Consider the following 25,847-nt stretch of genomic DNA (forward strand, 5'->3'; position numbering starts at 1 on the left):
CCTATTTTTATGGGGAGAGATATAAGTGATGTCTGTTTTTCCCAAAATATACATATATTTACTTTAAAAAATGTTATTTATAAACCTTAGCATACTCAACATTTTTGGTTTCACTGGGTTTTTCTAAGCTCTTCTCAAATAATTTTACTCCTGTGTTTTAAAGAGGAAAAAAGTAAAGTTTTCAATGTTCAAGAAGAAAAAAATATTGATCTGACAAGCTACAAAGATTTTTTTACTCTTAATTCTCATAATAACCTACTTATTAGAATCACTTCTTCAATGAGATTTATAACTAGCATTTCTACTACTGTAGAAAGGTGATATGCTTGAGTATTGTTTTTCTTTAAAATGTTTTATTTATTTGAAATTATACAGTAACTATTAGGAATGGTGTTATAAATATTTCAGAGCAAAATGCACTAAATTATGGAAAACATGTGCACTTCCACACCTTTGCAGCCTAACAAAAATGTATACCTTTATTATACAGATTTTATTCGTCTTTTCAAAATATTTAATTTAACCTGATTTCATTTTGTTTTTTAGATTATTAAAGATACTTTTATTTAGGAAGTTTGTTTGTTAATGATATGGTATGATATATAACAAAATCTTGTGTAAGGAATTTTTAAAAATTCGTGAATTTACTACCACTCTGGAAGTACCACTCAAAATGGGGGCTGGGAACTTGTCTTTAAGCAAATAAACTCACACATATCAGTTCCCATTGAACACTTAGTGAAGAGGACACAAAATATTACTGTCATGATATCATTATTATTTATCAAATGAGCCCTCAAAATATTCTTTAAATGATTAATATATATTTCCCTTGTTATATTTTCTTTCTTCTGTGGTTGTCTATTATATGTATTTTATTTTTTATTTATTTTTATTGTATTTTTTCCATTTCCATTTATCCCCCATATATGCTCTTCGACCTTAACCCAACCTTCTCCCCACCGCAGTTACCACACTGTTGCCCATGTCTATGAGTCCTTTTACTTTTTTGCTTTATCCCTCCACTCCCTAATTGCCCCCACCCCCACCCCCACAGAGCTGTCAGCCTGCTCTCCATCTATGAGTCTGTCTCTATTTTGCTAGTCAGTTCAGTTTGTTCACTCTACTCCACAAATGAGTGAAATAATATGATATTTGTCTTTTTCTGACTGGCTTATTTCACTTAGCATAACATTCTCTAGGTCCATCCATGCTGCTGCAACAATTAGAATTTTTTCTTTTTTATGGCTGAGTAGTATTCCATTGTGTAAATGTACCATCATTATTTTATCTACTCATATGCTGATGGACACTTGGGCTGCTTCCAAATCTTGGCAATTGTAAATAACACTTCAATGAACATTGGGGTGCTTATATTCTTTTGTATTAGTGTTTCAGATTTCTTCAGATGATTCCAATTTTTTAAATATCCTATCTTAATTTTCTTTAGTTTTACTAAAGTAACTTCATTAATAAAGTTCACTCTTACTTCAAAATAAATGTGTTTTGGAAACTAGATAGGTTTGGCTGCCTTAGAAATTTCTTTCTTGTCATTCATTTGAATCAGACTCAGACAATATTAAAGAAAAATTTATAAACATCTTTCGCCTTTTATTCTACATTAACTTTATTTTTTTTGCAGAGAATGATTATATAATACTTAAATGGCTCATGGAATTTTGTGAATGGCCCTGGCATTTAACTTTTCTATTACCAGTTTAGGTGAACAAGTGATTTTCAAATTAATATTTTATGTAATTTGACACCTAATACCTTATATCGATGGAAGTAGTTTTACTTACAATATTTCAACATTTGAATAGCTACAATAATAAATTGCAAAGATGAACTAAATGTGTCTAAGCAATTGTTTATTGCAATTAATTCCTAAAATGTTATCCAGAATGCTGGAAATAAAAATTGTCTTGTGATGCCTACAGTTGGAATGCAAACTGACAAAAATTTATGTGTAGGAGTTTTTAATTATTCCTGATCTGTTGGAATTGGTTTGTGTTCTCCCTCCTATCATGCTTGCTATAGCAGTGTCTACAGAAAAAATGTTGAAATAGGCTAGTTCTTTTTCATAAGGTTTTTTATTAAAAGAATATTCTTTACTATTTTAAGATCAATGCAAATGCATATGCATATGAAAACTGCATACTTGAAAAGTAAAAAAAATGTTTTAGCCAACTATCTTGTGGCATTCTATTATTACTAATAGTACATGTACATGTTTGTCTAGTGATATTTTCATAAGATGCAATTCCAATACTGTATATCTAATTTTCTAGTGTCTTTATATAGCCATTAGGCATTATATATTCCATTGGGTTATTTGTTGAGTTGAATGAATGTAATGCAAGGTGGTGAAATGGATAAAATTTTAGGTTTGACAGATAGGAGTCTGAGGTTTTGAACAGACTGTTACTGCCTTGTGATCTTAATCAAGTTACTATAGCATTGATTCTTCAATTATTTGTCTACAAAATGTAAAAACTAAGCTAAATAATTTCTAAGGTTTATTTTCCAATTTGAGAATTCTTCAGTTTATCACTGATTCTTCAGTTTATTGGTCAAATGATCACAATGTTTGTTACAAGACTTTAGAGCTCCAGCAGGTGTTGGTAGGCTATGTGATGAAATTTAAGTCACGGATGTTGGAAACAGCCATCAAAATTACATATATTCTATAATAGTTGTTCTATTTAAACACTCACAAACTCAAAAGAGAAAAGATTATATTGCAGTTTCCTTTTTTAATTTCTGATAAATGGATATGCCCTATTTTCAGGTAAAAAACAATTCATCGTGATGCCACATGTTCTTTACTAGAGTTTTAGTCATTGCCATCTAACAGTTCCTTTGATGGAACAGAGACATTAACACATTGGGATGCACTCTGGCCTGGAAGCCAGGAAACTGTGAACAGAGCACTTGATTATTCCAGACCTCATTTTCCCCATTTACTAAAGTGAGGGTTCTGATTGGATGATTTCATGACTTCAAGATTCTGAACTATGTTCATTAGAATCCTTTACAAATAGTAAATGATCACAGAATTAAATATAAACTAAATAAGGTTGTATATATGCAAAATAAACTAATGAACTCAAAAGGAAAGAACAATTATATGAAAAATATTAGGCAAAGTTTATGTGGAGTCTAGCACCAAAAAGGAAAATACTTGACTGATTATTTTTGAGACTTTCACATTGACACAGCCTAAGACACACTATAGTAATTTCCATTTGAAAATATCCTTTGTAGTTACATTTTAAGTTGCAATTACAAAAGAAAGCTACATTATTTGGACTATCAAGTTAATTTTTTTCAATTGAGTTTTGTGATAGTAAAGTATTTATGGAATAAAATTTTTATTTGGTATTTTATTCAACTAAACTTTATAATAAATTTGCCTGAGTTCGCTGGAATGTTCCATCTATAGAAACATTTAGCTTGACTTATAATTACTTGAAAAATTTAAAAAGGAAGATTTTTTGAGTATGTTTTCAAAAAGTGTGCTTCACAAACTATGCCAGATTCTTGTATGGGAAGACAAATAAGTGCTGTTAAGAGGTGGTGCTTGTGCATTCAGTTTGTTTACTTTGGTTTCTATGTCTGCCTCCTTTCTCAGAAAACTTGCTTGGAGCCAGACTGTAGCAGCTCTTCTCTCTGTCTTTTCATAATTGATCAGGGAATGACTGCCTTCCCTGAGGGTTAAGACGTGGCAACTTTTTCTGTTTGCTCAGCATCTCAATGCAGTAGTTCAAACATTGTTCACACCAGCTGGCACTGTAATGCCATATGCACGTCTTGTCAAAGCAACTGTTGTCATGGTTACTAGGAACTCTTAAAAACCAGATCATTGATTCCAATCAAAATTTTACTTTTTTTCAGCTTTGAATCTTCATTATTATAGGAGAAAAGTGATCTGAAATATTTTAGCCATATGAAAACTTTACCATGTATTCTAAAACAGCGAATAACAAAGCAAAGCAGTGATGTATTTTAGTTCTATGTGTTGAAAAATTTTATCATTATTGTTCGTTGAACTCACTTGTTGAGAGGAAAATAAGTTTGTACAGTTGAGGCTCTTAACAATTTTTTTTTTAATTAGTGTATACTGTTGCCTTTAAGACATCATCACATGTGTTTTATTTTATTTTATTTATTTATTTTATTTTTATTTTTGTTAGGGCACTAGTTTTTATAAAAGCATATATAGATGATTGCCAAACCATCTCTCTTCCAGTAAATGAAATGCTTACATTAATTTCTTATGTTAAGCTTTATTTTCCTGATTAGGAAGGAAACCATAAAAATAAATGAAAACACCTATTTTGATTGGTATTCTGTCACGCATAGAAACAAACCTGATTGGCTGAGTGGTAATTTCTTTGTTCTCTGATTTTGCTAAGAATGCAAATGAAACCACTCAATTTTATTTGGTATTAAAACTGCACTTTATTTTGTCAAAGGAGAGGCTTCCCCTTGAATTGTAAGTACAAAAAACTGTTTAAAATCTTTAGTGAAAACCTTATTAATTCACTTTCAAGATAATCTGATGTTGATTTGTCAAATTTAATTACAGCTTCCGGAAACACTTGAAGTCTACACTTTTGCTTCAAAATTGTAATATGAAAATGCAAATTGAATAATAATTTAAAAGGGAGTGGGCTTTTTAGTTGAACACTCAAAGATGAGTTCCTTGTGGAAATGAGGTTATTGATGAAGTTTGTGATTCTTTCTTTTGTAAGAACTTTAAACAGATTAACTATATTTTCTGCCAGATAACATCTATCTCTGTGACTTTAAGTAAAGTTATATATGTGTGTTATATATATTTTTTCACATTAGAAGTAAAGGTTATTTAAGTATTTTCTCTAGGGAGGAAAGTGGAGTGGGGTTCTTATACATTAAAGCCTATTACTATTACTAATCATTAATTTACCTTTAACAAAATAAATAGATGTTGCTCCCTTTTTACTTCTAGGCTTTCCAAGCAGCAAGACAACTTCTCTTACAGCAGCAAACAAGTGGATTGAAATCTCCTAAGAACAGTGATAAACAGAGGCCACTGCAGGTAGGGGTCTTATTTTAGAACATGTTTATAATGTGAACAGAAATGCTGAACCACTTGTATACATACAGAAAATTATCATATTTGCATATGTAGGATATTATAATTTAAAAAGAGAACCCATTTTATCTCCTTGAAAGAGAAAGAAATAATTTTCTATTAGCATAGATTTCAAAAGTTTACAAGGTCACATTATAAAACGTATGTAGGGAACACATTTGGTATAACTAGGCATTAAAAGTTTGGTATAAAACTCCTTCCTGGGATTTTAATGAAATTTTATTCACGAAATGGTTAAAATGTGAACTTTCCTTATTAAAAGCAAATCATAGGAAAATGGTTTGGAAGAAAACAAAACAGTCTCAGACAACCCTTCAATAGTTGTATCCGAGTGATAAATGCAGAAAACCTCCAAAGTTACCTGAAAAACTGAATTTGCCAAGGAGTTATTGCTGTTGCTACAGTTATAAAAATACATTCTGGAGTTTGTTGTACCTATTGTGTTTGTCCTGTGAAGCTGATAGTATGTATGTCTTTCAAAGAAACCTCTTGTTATATAACATAACCATTGTCTTATATAGTCTTAACAAAGTATATAGGACATTGTCTCCAGGAAAGAAACATTTTTAGGATGTATTTAAAAAATATTTGGAAGGTATCTGGAGTTGCAAAAACACCTTTCAAAATGTTTATCAGCTCTGTTGAGACACAAGCAACTTTTTAATGTAAACATTTGCTTTAACAAATCTGTCTTGAAAATTTTTTATGGCCTGTTTTCATTTCTAGGTGTACTCCCAGATCTTAGTAACTAAGTCTCGCACAATGAGCTTCTGAAGCTTAGTTTGTATGACTGAGAATTACAAGCTACTGAGGTACACAGTCCAGGAACTCTTTATTACCTAAAAATGGTATTAAATTTATATCCCTAAACAGATTTGGGATGAGCATATATTTTCTTGGGAACAAACCCATTTTGGAGGATAAGGCATATATTCTAACAGAGTAAAGTACAGATGTCTGCCATGATTTTAAATGAGTTATGTTGAATCAGCCTGAGTTTAAGATCCATGTTAATTCAAAAAAATTTTCACATTATTTTGTTTTAACTAATCAGTAATTCTGTAATGAGACATTTTCCTCCTCCTCATATCCCCAGCTAATAACAGTGATTGGATCATTTCCACTGAGTTTTCTGATTCCATGAGAGCCTAGCAGTCACAGAGGTTAGCAAATGAAATGGTTATCCTCACTATGGCTTCAGACTAGGAATTTTGCTTTCTTGCTGGTTTAGCAAAGGAGGTTTAGCTGCTGCCAGCATATGCCAAAGGTAGGAAAGAGTTTATTATTTTGAATATGTAAAAAAAGACTATATATGGTCCTAATTCTATTTTATTATGTCTCTTGACAAATTAGACCAACTAATTGTTCCTTCTTCTCCAAAACTAAGTCCAGTAGAACTTACTTTATTGATGATCCAGTAGAACTTACTTTATTGATGACTACCAAGATATCTCTGGGAAACAAATGGCTGAGTTTAGTTTTGTACTTCCTCTTTTTGTTATATTAGAAGGCAAATTTTGATACTTTGTTTAACCAAAATCCTCATAATTTTTGTTGAAAAACACACACAGTAATATGGGAATAGAAATGACTCCAAAGTGAGAAATTGTTGCTCATGTACCAAATGTTGTATAAATACAATTTTGTGTGTAAGTCCTCAATTTTGTTATTTTTATCCTAAAATGGTGATTAAAAGTTTACAAACACCTTCTAACAATTTCAGTTGCTAACCATTACTATAGTTTATTGTGTCACTTATATTTTGTGTTTTGTGATTCATATTAACATAAATTTATATCCATTGTATAGATTACAAAACTCTAGGATTTTATTATTATTTTATAATTATAATAGGATCTCATGCCAAAATATCATAGGAATGAAAAATTGGTTTTTAAGAATGAGAATTTATAATAATGAATGAAGATATATTTGTCACCAAAATATACACCACAGTTAGTATAATGTTATTCTTCATTTTTAGTATTTTGTAGTACTTGATAAGCTTAGCGACTGGAAATATTCTGGGATTGTATTAAAAATCTAACAAACACCTAATAACATTTTATACTAGCTTATACATGTTGTCAATGGGAGATAATAAGTAATACTTATTTTTGCATCTGCAAATATAAGTTAACATGAGTGGCACTAATTCCACTTATGTTAAAGAAAAGGATATAATATTTTCATTAAAAATTATAACTAATATGAAATTAACACTTTAAAACTTTTATGATTCTCTCACAGTCTAGCTTTTTTTTCCACTTAACTAAGAGTTTAACCAATCTTTCATAATAGAGTTTGTAGATTATCTTTTAGGATTAAAAGACATAACTGAAAATGTTTCAAAATCTGCACTTGCAAGGCAAGGCATTTGGTGTTAATAATAGATCATGTTGGTTTTTACTTTATCAGGCATAACATATTGTTAGAAGACCAAAAGAAATATGTGTTCTTAATTTTAATATATAAATTTGATGTAGAACTATTTTATAAAATTAAAAAATTACAGCTTTTAGAAAAATGTTTTGATGGCTCAAGTCACAAGAACAATATTTGTTGCTTGTATACTGAACTGAATTTTCCAAATGTTGAAAAGGGGTGGCCAAATTTGTAGTATGACATGTAGAGCCTTTCAAGCAGAATAGTATTTATTACCTTTTCATTTACATTTTTTCATGTTTTTGTGCTAAAGATGCCATAGATAAGAGCATAATTAATACAAAATGGAAAGAAAAAATCATATCTAACAAGCTTAAATACCAATTGTAGTAGTGATTTCACTTTCATGTTGAGATATCTGAATATATGTACTTGAAACATGTTTTCATATTTATCCATTACATGAAACACTGATTAATTAGGGAAAATCAGTAAATATATTTATTAATGATATATTGATGAATAATATATAAAGATTTGATGCAAATGGGAGCAGCGTTTATTAAACTATTACCATATTTTTCTTCTCATATAGTCTTATTATGTATCCCAGAATAACAAACCCTTATAATAACAGCTGAAGATGGCCTCTCATCTTAATTTTTTTGTTTATCTATATCTATTTCTAGAACTTCCAAATTTGATACACCCATAGTGGTCCATAAAAAGAAAGTTAGCCACAGAGAATAGGTAATGATTTCAACTTTATGAAACTAATTTCCAGATTAAAAAGAGTAAATTTACACATACATATTAGTGTACACACACACATTTGTTTTTTTTCCTTTACTAAATTTATTGGGGGTGCACTGGTTAACAAAATTACATAGGTTTCAGATGCACAATTCTACAACATATCATCAGTACATGTATTGTGTTCACCACCCCAAGTCAAGACTTCATCCATCATCACTTATTTCCCTTACTCACACCTTTTTATATACGTACATGCACACTTCCATAATCTTTAATTTGAAAATATATTGTAAAATACATTATCCACTTTCTAGCCTATGACAGATCTACTTAATTTAGTTTAGGTATGAAATTGGTCGCATTATTGTTCTTGTTACATTTACAGCCATGAGACAGACTTGTGGTTCTTCAACAGCTGTGCAGAGCAGAGACGTAAATTTAAGGTAAATGCTATTGCTTTGCTATTTTAGATGAACATTAGTATATAACATTGTAATAATTTCCTTCATTGTAGGTTAATATTTAACATAGTTCTTTTTATCCAATAGATAATTGAAATTAATGTTTTTAAATAATTCTATGTTAATTAGTTCAAGAATGGACTAGTAAAAAGCAAAAATGAATTAAACTTAGGGGTCTTATTCTGACTCTGCCACAAACTAGTTTTATAGGTTTGAGGATATTATTTAACACTTTCAAAATATAGAAATGGATAACTGATAAACAAAATATAATATTCTGTGGTTAAAATTTTATTTCATTTTTAACTAAGTGATATGCATCTTAATTTTTCAAGAATAACTGTACTTTGTTGAATATTAGCTTATGAGTTAAGGATTAGGTTTACTGATTTGCTTGTTTTCATTTACAAAAGCCAAAAAATGATGGTTTGGAATCTAAGTATTAAATCTTATGTCTATGGAAACCATTGTACAAGTATCATTTTGTATAATATCTAAGGCAACTTTGTTTTGTTTAATGCCTTGAAATAATTTTATAAATTGATTTTAGGAAAATTCTAAGTTAAACAGGAATTATTTTACCCATTTATTTACTTTAATAATCTACAATAAAATGTTTTGATGTAATCCAGTTTAACGTATTTCTACCATCCTCTAATTCTTCGCTCCAAAATTAAATTAGCATTAGGAGACAGTCAGAAATTCTGCTGTAAACTAATTAACATTTCCAAATTTCACATTCTATGGGGAAAAAACAATAAAGTATAAAATATATAAAAATGAAGTAAAATGTTTAAATAATGAAAAGAAATACCTCTATGAGATATAGAATTGGACATTGGTAAATATGTTTTGGGAAGTAATCAAAATCCACTAATACAGTAGTAAGGAATGAATTTGAATATTTCCTTTTCAACATTAATTTTTGAGTTCTAGTATAGAAGAATTAGAGAGAAGCCAGAAGACATTTTGTTTCAAATACTAAAAGTAACATAATTGAAAATTTTGTGATATGGGTTGGAATAGACACAGAAACTAAGAAAGAGGTTTTTAAAGGTATTTTTGTTATTTATATTTTTCTCTATCAAAAAATAAGTAGTTAATCTAATACACTTTTGTTGTATCATAAATTTAAAAAGTTTAATTAAAAAGCTATTAACAAGGACAGACTATGCCTTATGTAGTCCTGATTTCCCATTCCCATAAAGAAAATTTCTTAAAAGGCAGTGTGAAATAGGCAATTTTACAAAATATGATAGAATAAAATCTTTCTTAAAAATATTTTGATGTTGCCACCTGTGGCCAGCTGTTCAAGAATGACACCCTATGAAGGAGGGTCTAGATTATCTAGTCTATCATTGCAAAGTCCACTTGTGTGAAAAACTTGCATATGATCCATTCACAAATGTAGTACCATTGCTCTTAATTAGTAAGATTTTAAGTGGAGTAACCTGATTTCCTTGGGCCCGTTTTCTCATCTCTAAAATGGGAATAAGGATACCTACCTTGCAAGACTGTTGTAGAAACTAAAAATACAATATAAGGTAACTAGCATAAATCCTTGCATTTATGAATTAGTAATTTCCATGATGATTATTGTAAGCAATTGATATTTAATCCAAGCTTATGATAAATATTCTATAATATTATTCCTTTTATTTGACCACACTTTTCACTATTTGCTACTCAGTACAATATAAAGTGTCCTTAATTTTAAAGAAAGCAACAGTGAGTGTTTTAAGTACTACTACTACATCTTCCCCTTCTGTAGGCCCTCACAACATGTATACTTCACTCCCACCTGTTATAAACTTGTATTTTAATATTGTTTGTTTGTTTTTCTACTACTGTGAGCTCTATGACAACAGAGACCATGAATATCCTACTTATTAAGTTATTTTAAATTGTTTTTCAATTACAGTAGTCCCATTTTCCCCATTGCTCCCCCCAACCCACCTCACCCGTTCTCCCACAGTCATATCCCCCCACTGTTGTCCCTGTCCATAAGTCATTTATACATGTTCTTTGACTAAACCTTTCCTTACTTATCCCTGTTCTCTCCCTCCCCACTCCCCTCTGATAACTGTTATTCTGTTCCTTGTTCAATTTAGTTCATTTGTTTGTGTTGTTCCTTGGTCTCCTGTATTAGGTGATATCATATGGTATTTTTTCTTTCATTACCTGGCTTATTTCACTAAGCATAATTCTCTCTAATTCCATCCATGTTTTTGCAAATGGTAGGAGTTTCTTCTTTCTTTCTTCTGCATAGTATTCCATTGTGTAAATGTACCACAGTTTTTTGATCCCCTCATCTACAGGTGGGCACTTAGGCTGTTTCCAGCACTTAGCTATTGTAAACAGCGCTGCTATGAACATAGGAGTGCATAAGTTCTTTTGAATTGGGGTTTCAGGATTTTTCGGTTATAATCCTATCAGTGGAATCACTGGTTCAAAAGACAGTTCCATTTTTAGTTTTTTGAGGTAATTCCATACTCTTTTCCATAGTGGCTGAACTAGTCTGCATTCCCACCAACAGTGCACTAGGGTTCCCATTTCTCCACATCCTCGACAGCACAAGTTGTTTGTTGATTTGTTGATGATGGCCATTCTGACAGGTGTAAAGTGTTATCTCATTGTGGTTTTTACTTTATCTCTCTGACTGTTAGTGATGTTGAGCATTCTTTCATGTGCCTATGGACCTTCTGTGTATCCTCCTTGGAGAAGTGTTTGTTCAGGTCTTTTCCCCTTTTTTTAATTGGGTTGTCTGTCTTCTTGGTGTTGAGATGTGTAAGTTCTTTATATATTTTAGAGATCAATCCCTCGTCTGAGGTATCATTGGCAAATATGTTTTCCCATATGGTTGGTTTCCTTTTCATCTTGCTAATTCTTTCTTTTGCTGAGCAGAAAGTCTTTAGTTTGATGTAATCCCATTTGTTTATTATTTCCTTTATTTCTGTTACCTTAGGAGATGTATAGGGGAAGATATTGTTACATGGGATATCTGAAACTTTCCTGCCTATGTTTTCATGTAGTACTTTTATGGGGTCACATCTTACATTTAAGTCTTTGATCCATATTGAGTTTATTCTGGTGTGTGATGTAAGTTGGTGGTCTGGTTTCATTTTTTTACACGTCCCTGTCCAGTTCTCCCAGCACCATTTGTCGAAGAGGCTCTTCTCACTCCATTTTAGGCTCCTTCCCCCTTTGTCAAATATTTGTTGACTGTATAGACCTGGGTTTATTTCTGGGCTCTCAATTCTGTTCTATTGACCTATATGTCTGTTCTTATGCCAATACCAGCTGTTTTGATCACAGTGGCTTTGTAGTATAGTTTGATGTCTAATATTGTGATTCTTCCTGCAGTGTTCTTCTGTCTCAAGATTGCTTTGGCTATTTGGGGTCTTTTTTGGTTCCATATGAATTTTTGAAGTATTTGTTCTAGGTCTGTAAAATATGTCATTGCTATATTAATAGGGATTGTATTGAATCTGTAAATTGCTTTGGGTAGTATGGACATTTTAATGATGTTGATTCTTCCCATCTATGAACATGGTATTTGCTTCCATTTATTTGTATCTTCTTTAATTTCTTTCTTCAGTGTTACATAGTTTTCCGAGTACAGGTCTTTTATCTCTTTGGTTAAGTTTATTCCTAGGTACTTTATTTTTCTTGTTGCTATAGTAAACAGGATTATTTTTTTTTTAGATTCTATCTCTGATATTTTATTGTTGGTGTACAGAAATGCCTTAGATTTCTGTACATTTACTTTGTGCCCTGCTATTTTGCCAAATTCGCTTATTATGCCAAGTAGCTTTTTAGTGAGGTCTATAGGGTTTTCTATGTATACTATCATGTCGTCTGCAAATAATGACAGTTTTACTTCGTCTTTCCCAATTTGGATGCCTTTTATTTCTTTTTCTTGTCTAATTGCTCTGGCTAGACCTTTCAACACTATGTTGAATAGGAGTGGAGATAGTGGATATACTTGTCTTGTTCCTGACCTCAGGGGGAATGTTTTCAGTTTTTGTCCATTGAGTATGATGTTGTCTTTGAGTTTCTTGTATATAGCCTTAGTTATTTTGAGGTATGCTCCATGTGTTCTCATTTTGCTGAGTGTTTTCATCTTAAATTGGTGTTGTATCGTATCAAATGCATTTCTGCATTGTTGACATGATCATGTGATTTTTGCCTTTCATTTTGTTCAGGCGGTGTATTACATTTATTGATTTGCGAATATTAAACTATCCTTGCATCTCTGGGATGAATCCCACTTGATTGTGGTGTATAATGTTTTTAATGTGTTGCTGGATCCTGTTTGCCAATATTTTGTTGAGGATTTTAGCATCTATTTTCATCAGTGATATTGGCCTGTAGTTTTCTTTCTTTGTTGTGTCTTGACCTGGTTTTGGGATTAGGGTAATACTGGTTTCATAGAAAGAGTTTGGGATTTTTCCATCTTCTTGGAATTTTTGGAATAGTTTGAGAAGGATAGGAATTAGTTCTTTCCTAAATGTTTTGTAAAATTTGCCTGTGAAGCCATCCAGTGCAGGGCTTTTGTGTGCTGGAAGATTTTTGATAGCTGTTTCAGTTTTTTCTTTGTTGTTGATCTGTTCAGGCTTTCTACTTCTTCTTTTTTTTTTTTTTCAGATTTAATGTGTTTTATTGATTAAATTATTACATCTGTGCCAATTTCCCTTCCCTCTGCTCCCCTCCACCCGGTGGCCCCCCTCCCTCCAGTTGTTCCCCCCTTTTAGATTATGTCCATTAGTTGTGCATACAGTTCCTCCCAACCTCTCTCCGTCTATTCCATTCCCTCCTACCTTGATCCCCAATTCCTATATCATCTCCCTCCCTTTCCCCATTCCCCCTCCCTGTTGACCTCCCCCCAATATGCTTCCCGTACCCACAGTTCCTCTTCCACTCTCGTTGCCTATTTATTTGCCTTTGTTTCATCTCCCTAGCTTCTGTTTTTTTTTTTTAAACCAGTCCCTTTAACATCTCATATAACAGTGGTTTGGATCTAATGAACTCTTTCAGTTTTATTTTGTCCTGGAAACACTTTCTCTGTCCTTCTATTCTGAATGACAATTTCGCTGGATAGAGTATTCGTGGTTGTAGGTTTTGGATTTTCATTACTTTGAATATTTCTTGCCAGTCTCTTCTTGCCTGTAGGGTTTCCCTTGAGAAGTCAGCTGATAGTCTAATTGGGACCCCTTTGTACATAATTCTTTTCTTCTCTCTTGCTGCTTTTAAGATTCTCTCTTTATCTTTAATTTTTGACATTTTGATTATAATGTGTCTTGGAGTGGTTCTCCCTGGGTCCAGTCTCTTGGGAACTCTCCTTGCTTCCTGGACCTGCAGGTCTATTCCCTTCCCCAAGTCTGGGAAGTTCTCCTTTATTATATTTTCACTCAATTTTTCAAGTTCTAGTTCATCTTCCTCATTCTCTGGCAAACCAATGATTCTTATGTTGGGCCTTTTATAGCTGTCCCAGAGGTTTCTGATCCTCTCATTGTTGCTTCCCATTTCCTCTCGCTGCATTGGTTGACTGCTTGTTCCTTCTCCATATTCCAGTTTGTTGAAATGAACTCTGGATTTTATTTCCTTTCCTTCTGTCTCGTATGCGGTTTTGTTCCTTTCGTTATGAAAGTTTTTCGCTTCTTTCATATCTTTTTCCTGCTCTTTTGTGAATTCTGTAAGCCACCTGATAACAATGGCCCAGAACTGAGCCTCTGACAGGTTTCTTACCTGTTCATCTGTCAGGTTCTCTATCTGCTGCCTGGTGAGTTGTGTTACCAGTATTTCTAAAGTTGCCTGCCTCATTTTGACAGATGCGTTTTGTTTTCTTGGGCCGGCTGTCGGGGGCAGTGCCTGTGTACGCGTCACAAATTAGCGACCGGCGCCTGCCTGTCCGCGACCTATTTCGCAGCCCTGTGGTGCTTTCTTTGGGGGCGGGGGTCCAAGATGGATTCACACAGTTATTCAGCTAGGAGGCCGGGATCCGTCCTCCCGCCCCCCTGGGCCTCACTGTTCAAGGCAATGCGGCGGCCGCTCTCCCCAGCTCCGGAGTCGCGCACCGCCAGGGGCTTGGCTGCCGGGATTCCTTGCCTGGGTCGCGCACCGCCAGGGGCTTGCGTAGCCGGGACTCCTCGCCGGGGTCGCGCACCGCCAGGGGCTTGCGCAGCCGGATTCCTCGCGGCCCGCCGCTCCGGGTGCCGCTCCGGGTGCGACCGCAAACAGCACTGCCCACTTTAACTCTTACCTGCCCAAATGGCACCGCTGGTTTATAACTTCATATGTTGGACTTCCATGTAGTTTTATTTTCTGGAATTTCTAGTTATCCTTTGTTTTGAAGTAGTTGTACTCCTCTATAGTTGTAGAGGGAGACCTAGAGTGTCCGTCTAAGCCTCCATCTTGGCCGGAAGTCTCTACTTCTTCTTGATTCAGTTTTGGAAGGTTATATGTTTCTAGAAATTTGTCCATTTTATTTAGGTTGTCAAATTCATTGCCATACAATTGTTTGTTTGATTTCTTGCAATGATTTGTATTTCTGTGATATCAGTTGTTATTTCTCCTCTTTTGTTTCTGATTTTGTTTATTTGGGTCCTCTCCCCCCCCCCTTTTTTTTGCGATGAGCCTGGCTAAAGGCTTGTCAATTTTTTTTTTTTTTAAAGAACCAGCTCCTACTTTTGTTCATCTTTTGAATTGTTTCTTTAGTCTCTATGTCATTTAATTCTGCTCTGATTTTGATGATTTGTTTCATTCTAGATGCCCTAGGATTTGTTTGTTGTTGTTCTAGTTCTTGAAGATGTAGGGTTAGATTTTTTATTTGAGATTCTTCTATCCTTTTTAAGTAGGCCTGTATTGCTGTGTCCCATTATCATTATCATTAGTTTCCAGAGACTTCTTGATTTCTTCTTTGATGTCATTGTTAACCCATTCATTATTTAATATCATGTTATTCATTCTCCATGAGTTTGAATGTCTTTGTTTTTTTCCTTGTGGTTGATTTTAAGTTTCAAGGCTTTGTGGTCTGAAAAGATGCTTGATATTTCAATTTTTTTTTAATTTGTTGAGGCTTGTTTTGTGTCCTATCATGTGCATTTGAAAAGAATGTCTATTTTGCTTTTTTGGGTGGAAAGTTCTATATATATCAGTTAAGTCCATTTGGTTTTTTGTGTTGTTCAATGCCTCAATATCCTTGTTGTGTCTTTGCTTTGAAGATCTGTCTATTGTTGATAATAGAGTGTTAAAGTCCCCTAGTTTGAATGTGTTGCTGTTGATATCCTTCTTGTAGTCTTCTAGTATTTTCCTTATATATTTGGGTGCTCCTATGTTTGGTGCATATATGTTTACAAGGGTTATAACTTCTTGATGGATTGTTTCCTTAAGTATTATGAAATGTCCTTATTTGTCTCTTTTTATGGCCCTTGCTGTGAAATACGTTTTGTCTGATCTAAGTATTGCTACCCCAGCTTTTTTTTCCATATCCACCTCCTTGGAATACTTTTTCTATCCCTTCACTTTCAGTCTGTGTAAACCTTTTTATTTTGATGTCTGTTTCTTGTAGACAGCATATATGTGGGTCATGTTTTTGTATCCAGTCTGCTACCCTATGTATTTTAATTCGAGCATTTAATCAATTTGCATTTAAGGTTACTATTGACAGGTATTTATTCATTTCCCTTTATACCTGTGTTCCTCTCCCTCTCTCTCTCTCTCTCTCTCTCTCTCTCTTTTTTCTTAAAGCATTCCCTTTAGCATCTCTTGCAATGCTGGTTTGGTGGAGATGTATTCTTTTAGTCTTCCTTTGTCTGAGAAACTCCTTATTTCACATTCCATTTTGAATGAGAGCCTTACTGGGTAGAATAGACTTGGTTGTAGGCCTTTGTTTTTCATTGCTTGAAATTTTTTTGACCATTCTCTTCTGACTTGTAGAGTTTCTGTTGAGAATTTGTTGATAGACTTATTGGAGCTCCCTTGTTGTTATTAGTTGTTTCTCTCTTCCTGCTTTTAGGATTCTCACTTTGTCTTTGAATGTTGCCATTTTAATTATTATGTGCCTTGGAGTGGGCCTTTTTTGGGTTAATCTTCATTGGGACCCTCTGTGCTTCCTCGACTTGCATGACTCTTTCTCTCATCAGGTTAGGAAAATTTTCTGTCATTACTTTTTATATCAGGTTTCCTATGCCTTGCTCCTCCTCTTCTTCTTATATCCCTATTATTCTAATGTTGTTTAGTCTCATGTTGTCCTGTAGTTCCCTTAAACCCTCTTCATACTTTTTCAATCTTTTTTCATTTTGTTGTATTGTCTGAGAATTTTTTCTACATTGTCCTCTAACTTACTCATTTGATCCTCTGCTTCATTTAGCCTGATTTTTATTGATTCTACTGTGTTCTTTAATTCAGAAATTGTATTCTTCATTTGTTCCTCATTCTTATTAATAGTTTCTATATCCTTTTTATGCTGGTGTAGTTCTCTGTAAAATCTTTGTAGCTTCCCTTCAATTTTTTTGTACTTTCCTTGGAGTTCCTTGTAGTATCCCTGGAGTTTGTTGTAGTTTTCTTTGAGATTGTCAAGTACATAGCGCTTCTTTATCACCATTCTTTTAAATTCCATGTCTGATAGTTGGCTTATGTCTATTCCATCTATCTCTGTTTCTGGGGATTTCTCTTTTCCTTTCATTGGGAGGTGGTTTCTGTGTCTTCCAATGTTGGATTCTTCTTGTTTGTTTTTGTTTATTAGATTTGTCTGCTTTGATTTCCCACCTTTGTGGTATGAGTTTCTTTATAGGAAACCTGGGGGATTCAGTGGTGCAGTCTCTTTGATCTCCTGAGCCTGACGCTCTTGGAATGCCCTTTATGCCATTTATTTATGCTGTCTGGTTGTATTTCAGTTACTCTTCGGTGGATCCTTCCCTCTGGCTAGTTGATTGAGGGTCACTCTTCCCACCTTGTCTTGAGTTCTTTTGTGGAGATGCTGTTAAAACATAAACATACAACCCAGGCAAGAAACCCACATGCTCAAAAATATCCCCCACCCACAATCCCACTATTGGCAGCAAATGAGCCAGTATTAATATAAATATAGAGAGGTTAATACTATTATACTATAGGAGAAACAGATAAGTGTTGTTTTAAATGAAAGAAAGGTGATTTTTGAGAGGTAAGGTGATAGAATAATAATAGTAGCAAGTTAGGTCAAGGCTATGTGAGAAAGTAAGTAACATTTACATTGTATGTTAAAAAAGATGGAAGAATGCAAAATAAAGTGAGAAAGTGGAAGTGTATAGTATTATGTTTAAATAGCAGTTATATGCTATATTTTAAGTGTCAAGGGGAGACTAAACAAAACAGACAAACAAAGAAACAAAACCTGAAGAGGAAGAATAGGAGGGGGAGAAGGTAGGAAACAGATTAAAGAAGGAGTTTTTAAAAAGGAAGAAAAAAATTAAGTTAAATTAAATTAAATTAAAAGTAAGGAAAAAAAGGGAAGAGATAAATGAGAAGAAAACAAAAGGGAAGAGGAAAAAAAGGTGGGGAGAGAGTTTTTACTCAGTTCAACCTTTGTGCGCAGTCTTCTTTTTCTAGGTCCATACCTGGTCAAAATTCCACGAGTTTCAAATCTTTTTTGGCTGGCTTGCTGTGAGAAGATTTGGCTGGTTTCTGTGGCTGCTTTTCTCTTACTCGTGGGCCTGCTGCAACTTTCTGCTGTGAGCCGCACTGTGTTGGATCTCTCCCCATTGTCCTGTGGCACCCTCCAGCAATCCTCAGGCTTCTCTAGGAACATTGTTCTGCTGGCAAGCCAGTGTGCATGTCCCTTGTCCCCACCCAGCCTTGGGTTCTGTCTTTGCTCCTCCTCCCAAGAAGTCTCTGTGCTCCAAGCCACAGCACCAGGCTGCATCTGTCCCTGGCTGGCAGCATCTCACTGTTCACCTCTGTGCACTGCTTGCCTGCCTGGGGCCCCCACTGAGTCTGTGTTTCTGCCACAGCTCTCCTGTATGGACCCCTCTCCCCAGCTTAGTTCTGCTCCTTTTTGTTTAGTCGTGCCATGATGGAAGCACCAGGGGCGCAGGGTTGCCAGCCCAGATTTGCCAGCCCAGAGGATCCCCACCTAAATTCACTTCATACAGCTTCCCACACTCTGGGTGCTCACTGTCCTCCCACACCTCCAGCTGTTTCAAGGAATCCTTCCTATTGTCTTCCCCCCAGGACTCTGCTGGTCCCAGCGCCTATGGCAAGCAGCAGTTTCCAAGCAGATCTCAGCCAATGAGCTGGTCTGCAGCTGTCCTTTTGGGATGCGGTGCGGCAGCAGACGCCAGGCTGGGGGGCCCAGCAACTCCCCTTGAGAGCGTGGGCAAGCCTTCTGCCTTTTTCATTCCACTCCCACATTCCTTTCCCTGCTCGTGCTGTCTGAAATCCATGCTCACTTACTCGTCTCCGTGTTTGTACTCCAAGCCTTTCCACTATGGGAGCAAGCAGACAACACTGTTACCTACTCCGCTGCCATCTTTGAACTCTTACTACTTATTAAGTTTTTAATCCTTACCTGAGGATATGTTTATTGATTTTTAGAGAGAGGAAGGGAGAGAGAGAAACATTAATGTGAGAGAGAAGCATCGATTGGTTGCCTTCCACGAGTCACGACCTAGGATCGATCACAAAACCTAGGTACAAGATGACATTCCAATCAACTGAGCAACCTGCCCAGGGCTGTTCTACTTGTTTTTAGTGCCTAAAACAATACCTGGTGAATAATAGAGTTCAATAAAAACTCATTGAATCAATGAATGAGGAGGAGATTGTGCTGAGAGGAGAGTGGAAGGAGGCTTGGGAAAATAGAAACCTTCATTCAGTATAATCATATGTAATAACCTCAGGGACTTTTGATTTATTTGAGGAGATAGTAAGGCACGTAAACAAATGTCAAGTGACTGAGGTGTGCTATAGGAATGGGGAAGGCAGAAAGTGCTATAAGCAGTAAGAAAAATTATCCATTCAGGCCCAAGTGAGAAGGGAAGGCTTTGTGGAAAGGTATTATCTCTGTTGGGCTTAAAAAAAAAGGCCATTTAGTAAAGTAAAGGATATATTTTAATGGAGAATATTTCAAAAGATGTCATCAAAAGTGCAGACAGGAAATTGTGAGGTATGGTTAGGCAAGAGAAAGAATTTTGTTTTGACCATCGTAGAAATATCATACTAAAAGAATAATGAATGTGTTGGAAGGCTAGAAATACATATCAACAACTTTATGGAGCCCAAAATGCCATGCTAATGAGTTTGTACTTTATGGTTTAGGTAGCAGAGGTTATTAAAAATTTTTGAGAGGGATATGATTGTGGGAGAGGGGGTGGGTTGGGTGGGGGAGAGAAATTAGGGGAAAAGGGGACAACTGTAATTGAAAAACCAAAAAAAAAAAAAGAAAAGAAAAAAAAAGTTTTGATAAGTGAGTGATATGATCAAATCAGTGTTTTATAAAGACCTACTTAACAATGGCACATTTGGAGGATGTTTTGGGGAACGTGAGTTGTGAGGAATCTGGAATATGGATAGTTAAAAAAAATTTGGTTAGGCATATGATGAATTGAACTTTATACATGTTAAGTTTGAGGTGATGGCAGGAAAAGTAAATTAAAACAGCAAACTTTTAGAAAATTAGAGATTGACAGAGAAGTCAGAGATGAAGACAAATTTTTGTGAAATAATCCATAAGGGATAGGTGAATCTATGGGAATGGAAATTTCTGAAAAAGATAATTTACAAAGAGGAGCTCAGGAACATCCACATTTTTACAGCAAGAAGAAAAAGAAGCAGAAGAAAGAAAAGAAGCATCAAGTTAGCATTTACTTTATCAAGCAAGGTCAAGGAACAGGAGAGTTTTAAAAAGATGGAACTTGTAAGCCATATCAAACAATGTCCATGAGGATGAGCATTTTCATGCATGTGATACTAACTGCAATATTGAGATTTTTAATTCCCCTCTTTCTTTATCATTTGCCAGTAACTCTTAAGATCATCAATACTAAAGTGATCAATAATAAATGGGAAAAAATCTTACTTTAACATCAATGTTAAATACAAAAAAAGAGAATTAATAAGTGTACTTCTTCTCAGACTGCTATGTCTCCAATTGTATAAATAACTGTATTGTCGGCAGCCGTCCGTCTCGAGAGACGATGGTGTAGCTTCTCAAGAGTCTATCTGCACCGCCGAGAATGGCTGTGCAGTCCGACTCGGGAGTGACACGGTATCTGTCTCCTCCCGTGTTGAATCGACATCTTGCGATGACGCTGGAGTGTCCTCTCCAGTGAAGCTGAAGCTACAGAGCCTGGGCAGGGTGATATGGAGGGTCTGCTGTTGCCCATGCAGCAGACCCCCCCTCTCTTCGCAGCTGAAGGGTCCAAGGGAAAGACGGAGTCGATACAGCTTGGCTTCAGGTGCGCCGCAGGAGTTGCCGGTGTTGACTACAACGTCAAACCGCCTTAGGGACTCCGGCTCCGGATTTTCTGTCGGGGTTTACTCCCTTAGCCTTTCCCCTCAAGAGGTATGCCGCAAGACAGTGGAGGTTTTTTGGAGTCAGAGTTTTCCTTCTCTGATGTACCCTGACTGGAAGATCGAACCAGCGACACTTAGCTCGCAGGCCGACGCTCAATCCACTGAGCTAAACCAGCCAGGGACAAATAACTGTATATTGCATATATAATAGAGTTTCCATAAATTAAATTTGGAAGAAAACTGCTTTCTAGGAGATCAAATTTTCTCTTTTCTTAACTATCCAAGCACTTAATTCTTTCTGTAATCCATTAGGAATTTAAGTATATACTCCCTTGACATCTTTACCTTAACTAAAGTGAGAGGAAGAAAAAAATTAATATTGGTAAGGGAGCTCTCCATAGGATTTAAGACTTAGGCTGTGAATTTTATCTTAAGATGCTTGGCGGTGTACAAGCTAAATTGAATGACAAAATGAAGAACAGTGTCAGTACATGATTAAAGACAAAAAGTGAAATTATTTTAGAATTGATTTACACTTAAAATTCATTGTGTTATCTCTGTGGAGTCTATTCATATCCTCCTATCATCCTGCATTCCACTATTTTACTTGGTTTTCTTAAAATTTTTCTGCTAACATCATCATTTCTACTATATTTTTTCTTCCTTCATCATTCAGTTATTTTCTCTTATCATGTAATCTTGTCCATTTTAACTCGTCGTCGTCGTCGGCAGCCGTCCATCTCGAGAGACGATGGCGTAGCTTCTTGAGAGTCTATCTGCACCGCCGAGAATGGCTGTGCAGTCCGACTCGGGAGTGACAATCCCTGCCGCACTTGTTACAGGTGAAGGCAGATGGCTGTTGTTGCTGCTGTTGACGCTGCTTCCGCCTCAATCTTTTCTGGACCGCCTCCTCGTTGCGCGCAGCCTCTGCGCGTGACGTACCTTGCCTGACCGCGAGCCTCCAATCACTAACTATCCCTTCACTCCCATATTGAGAAAAGAATAACTTTATTCATTTTTTCATTTTTAATTTATTGGGGTCACATTGGTTAAGAAAATTATATAGGTTTCAGATGCACAATTCTATATCACATCATCTGTACACTGTATTGTGTGTTCACCACTCCAAGTCAAGTCCTGTAATTACTGAATTCTTTCTTGAACCTAAAAAATATTCTAGCGCATTATTTTACTAATAAAATAGTAAAACTGTGTTACTTCTTATAATCTAGTATTCAATATGGTTTTTGTCTTGCCCCAAGAGTAGTTTCCTTTATGCTGTTTTATGTTGCAATTTTAGTATGAGAACAACTCTACTCTTGAATATCTCAATAGTTAGAAGCTCTCTTGTTACTGATGACATAGGTAGTTCTGTTAAAGTTACCATCAGAATGGTTTCATCATTTCTTAAATCCTTTTGTCATGTTTCCTAGAACACTCATTGAGAAATGAATATTTAAACTAGAAGTGGCAGAGTTGATTGTACTAAAAAGCCAGTTTTTCTAAGCAGTTCTTAGGTTGCACTGATTATGATTATTTTAATGATGCTAAATTTGAAAGCATGGCATTAGAAATGATTAAACAAAAGTGTAATAATTTTTTTCTTTCAAAAATATTTTATTCCTCCTACCTTAATATGAAAATCATATACACTTATAAGAATCAAACATTATTTTAATTTAAATTACAGCTGGGCACTAAGTTATTTTTCCCAAAGGCAGTTAGAAAGTGTTAATAAATTGCTATAGTAGAGCACATTTTTAAGAAGAAAATTATGTTCTCTGATTAGATGAGGAAGAAACCACTCATAAGAACTAATTATAGTAAACTCTTGACATTCACAAGTTATGCATCTTGAGATCTTTATGAAGCCTCAAATTCAAGAAATACCCAGTTCAAGAATATGGAATGGTCCTTATTCTTAATCAAGCTACCATTGTTTGTAACACAAAGTTAACAACTTTCCAACTTTCAATAAAATTTATCTCATGATAAATGTCACTTTTTAAAAAAATGAAGCAATTGTTTTTACATCTCTTCTCTCCTACATAGGTGAGAATGGGTAGAGAACAGAAAAGGTGCATTTATAATAAAAGAATGCATAGGAGTGGGTGGGTTAGATTATATGTATGAGAAGCCAACAGTCTAAAGACTAGACCAGCTTGACACAGTTTCATGACTTGACACAGAGGGGTAATGTCTTGGAACTTTGGTGTAATTTGAAAATAATCAAATTCTCTACATTTGTGAATTTTAAAGGTCTACTATACTAGCTCTTGCAATCTAATATCTATGAGGAAAATCCTAAATGAACAAGAAAGTTTCCCCTACTTTCCTTGCTGATATTTTATATGAAGAATTGACAGAGGTACTCAATACTATTACTAATATAGTTTCCTTCTTAGTTGCAAATGTCCAATGACACCAGTCGATTACCTTGAGCACTCCTTAAGAGTAACAGTTACTTAATATGCTTTTTAAGAGCATGGGGAAAGCAGTGTATGGAGTATGAAGAAGTCTCATAGAAGTTCAGTAGTAAGTAGAAGCTTTATTTTAATGATCTTTGGTGACTGGTTATTCCAGAAATTCTGAACTTAGTGTTTTATTCCTCAAGTTATAGAGCCACTATTTAGATTCAGTTCACAATTGAAGCTCTTGAATCACACCCAGCTTGGATAAAAGAATTTGGTGTTTTTTGTTTTTGTTTATTTTTTTACTTTTTGTTGTTTGAGCATGCTAATTTTTATAGTTTTATTAGTATAGATATAGAACCTATAGTACCTAGTAGTTAAGCATTTTAATAACACAAAATAGAAAATTTCTTTGCACAATATATAAATTCTTATACTTCTAATGCTTACACTTGCATGCTGTAAAAACTGCCACCTTAATATCTTCTAGTACTAAGTGTGCTACTGAACATACTCAAGTGACAAAACAAGAAACATATTGAACATTATGATGTGGTGACATGAAGAATATCTGTTGTTCACAGAAAAATTGTAGTTAATTCTTCAATAGAATATATTTGTAAAAACAAAACCAAAAAAAACCCACAAAGAATGAAATCATTCTCTCTATATTCTACCTTCTTCTCAAAGAAAGAAGCATGTGGTAGACATTAAAACAATTAGTGATTAACTGATTAACAAAATGTTAGTTTCTCAAAAATGAGCGCTTCATTTAAATTTTTCACTTTTTTCTGGGAGAATTTATTTCCCTTAATCAATAACCATTACCATTGTTCTTCTATATAGTTTTAGAGTTCATTTATGCCAATAGTTTTCAAGTCTAAGATATTACTTGAAAATCCTTTTAAAATGGAGAATATTGGGCCCACTCCAGACCATAGAGATAAAATTACTGGGGAAAAGACCTTGAAAAATCAAAATATTTTAAACTCTCCAGGAAACTCTAATATAACTGGTCCACAAAATATTGTGCAAGAACCCTTAACTACTCTTTTACAACAGGAAAGTGGTTCCTCATAATAAAGAGTACTGAATCTGAATTCCCTTATTAATGTACTGTGTAATTTCCTCTCTCTGGGACCAAGTTTTCCAACTAATACAATGAAGAACTAAACTAGTGATACCTCAGATTCCTTCCAGATTCAATATTTTTGAATCTAACTCCTGCATTTTGTTTTGTTTGTTGTTTATTTATTTTATATATGTCTTTGAATCTGAACATCCTTGTAATGTCTTTCTCTGTTCATCCTTTCCAGGGTTATTTGCAAAAATATAGTCAGTATTTTATTTTTACTATCATTAGTTCTCACATAATATTATCAATAATGAACTCACTTTCTTTTCATATTTGACTTTAAAAAAAATAACATCTACTTTCTAAAGGCCTCAGTGCATGTCTATTATGCTCAATTGGCCTATCTTTAGGTATTAGAAACCTTAAGAAAAAAAGCTTATTGTCTTGCCCTGACTGGTGTGGCTTATTTGGTTGGAGTATCATCTCTTAATCGAAAGGTTGCAGGTATGATTCCTGGTCAGGGCACATGCCTATCTTATGAGTTTGACTCCTGGTCCAGGTATATATGATCCCTTGTCTGGTCGCTTCAGTGTTTCTCACATAAATGTTTCTCTCTCTCCCTTCCTCTCCCTCTAAAAGCAATGAAAAAATGTCCTTGGGTGAGGATTATAAAAACAAAAACAAAACTTATTGTCTTCAAAGATAGCTGTCTGCTATGATGGCATGCTGATCTCATTGTCTACCACCCATCTTTTACACTTTATATGAGCAGCAATGTCACACTACTTGTAGTTTCTCTAACATTGCTTCATGTCTCATGCAGCAGACTTGGCCTTTCTCTTTCTCAATATCTCCTTCTCCACCTTTCCACCTAGAAAACTTCTGGGCATTTTTTTTTCACTTCAGGAAACTAACATTTTTAATAACAGCATATTACTATTACTGGGCAGATTTTAAATTTCTATTGTCAAATTTCTGTGTAGTCTGCTCTAATACACTCCTGCTGTACACACATAATATAGAATAAATTATTCATTTTTATATATTATTTCTGTTTTATATATACTTCTGTTCTTGTATGTATCACAATTAATCGTAATTACTACAATTTCCTTGAAGGCTGG

General features: G+C 34.6%; 1 protein-coding gene across 1 annotated transcript in view; it reads left to right on the forward strand.

The window, feature by feature from the left end:
• FOXP2 (forkhead box P2) overlaps positions 1 to 25,847 on the forward strand; it is a 370,651-nt gene that overhangs the window by 166,665 nt on the left and 178,139 nt on the right. Inside the window, exon 3 of the mRNA XM_090286764.1 lies at positions 4,994 to 5,083. Within this exon, the coding sequence (XP_090142890.1) occupies positions 4,994 to 5,083 (90 nt within the window). The remainder of the gene's footprint in view (positions 1 to 4,993; positions 5,084 to 25,847) is intronic.

The sequence above is a fragment of the Furipterus horrens genome, unplaced genomic scaffold (genome assembly GCF_987537825.1).
Source record: "Furipterus horrens unplaced genomic scaffold, mFurHor1.1.pri manual_scaffold_9, whole genome shotgun sequence".
Lineage (NCBI taxonomy): Eukaryota > Metazoa > Chordata > Mammalia > Chiroptera > Furipteridae > Furipterus > Furipterus horrens.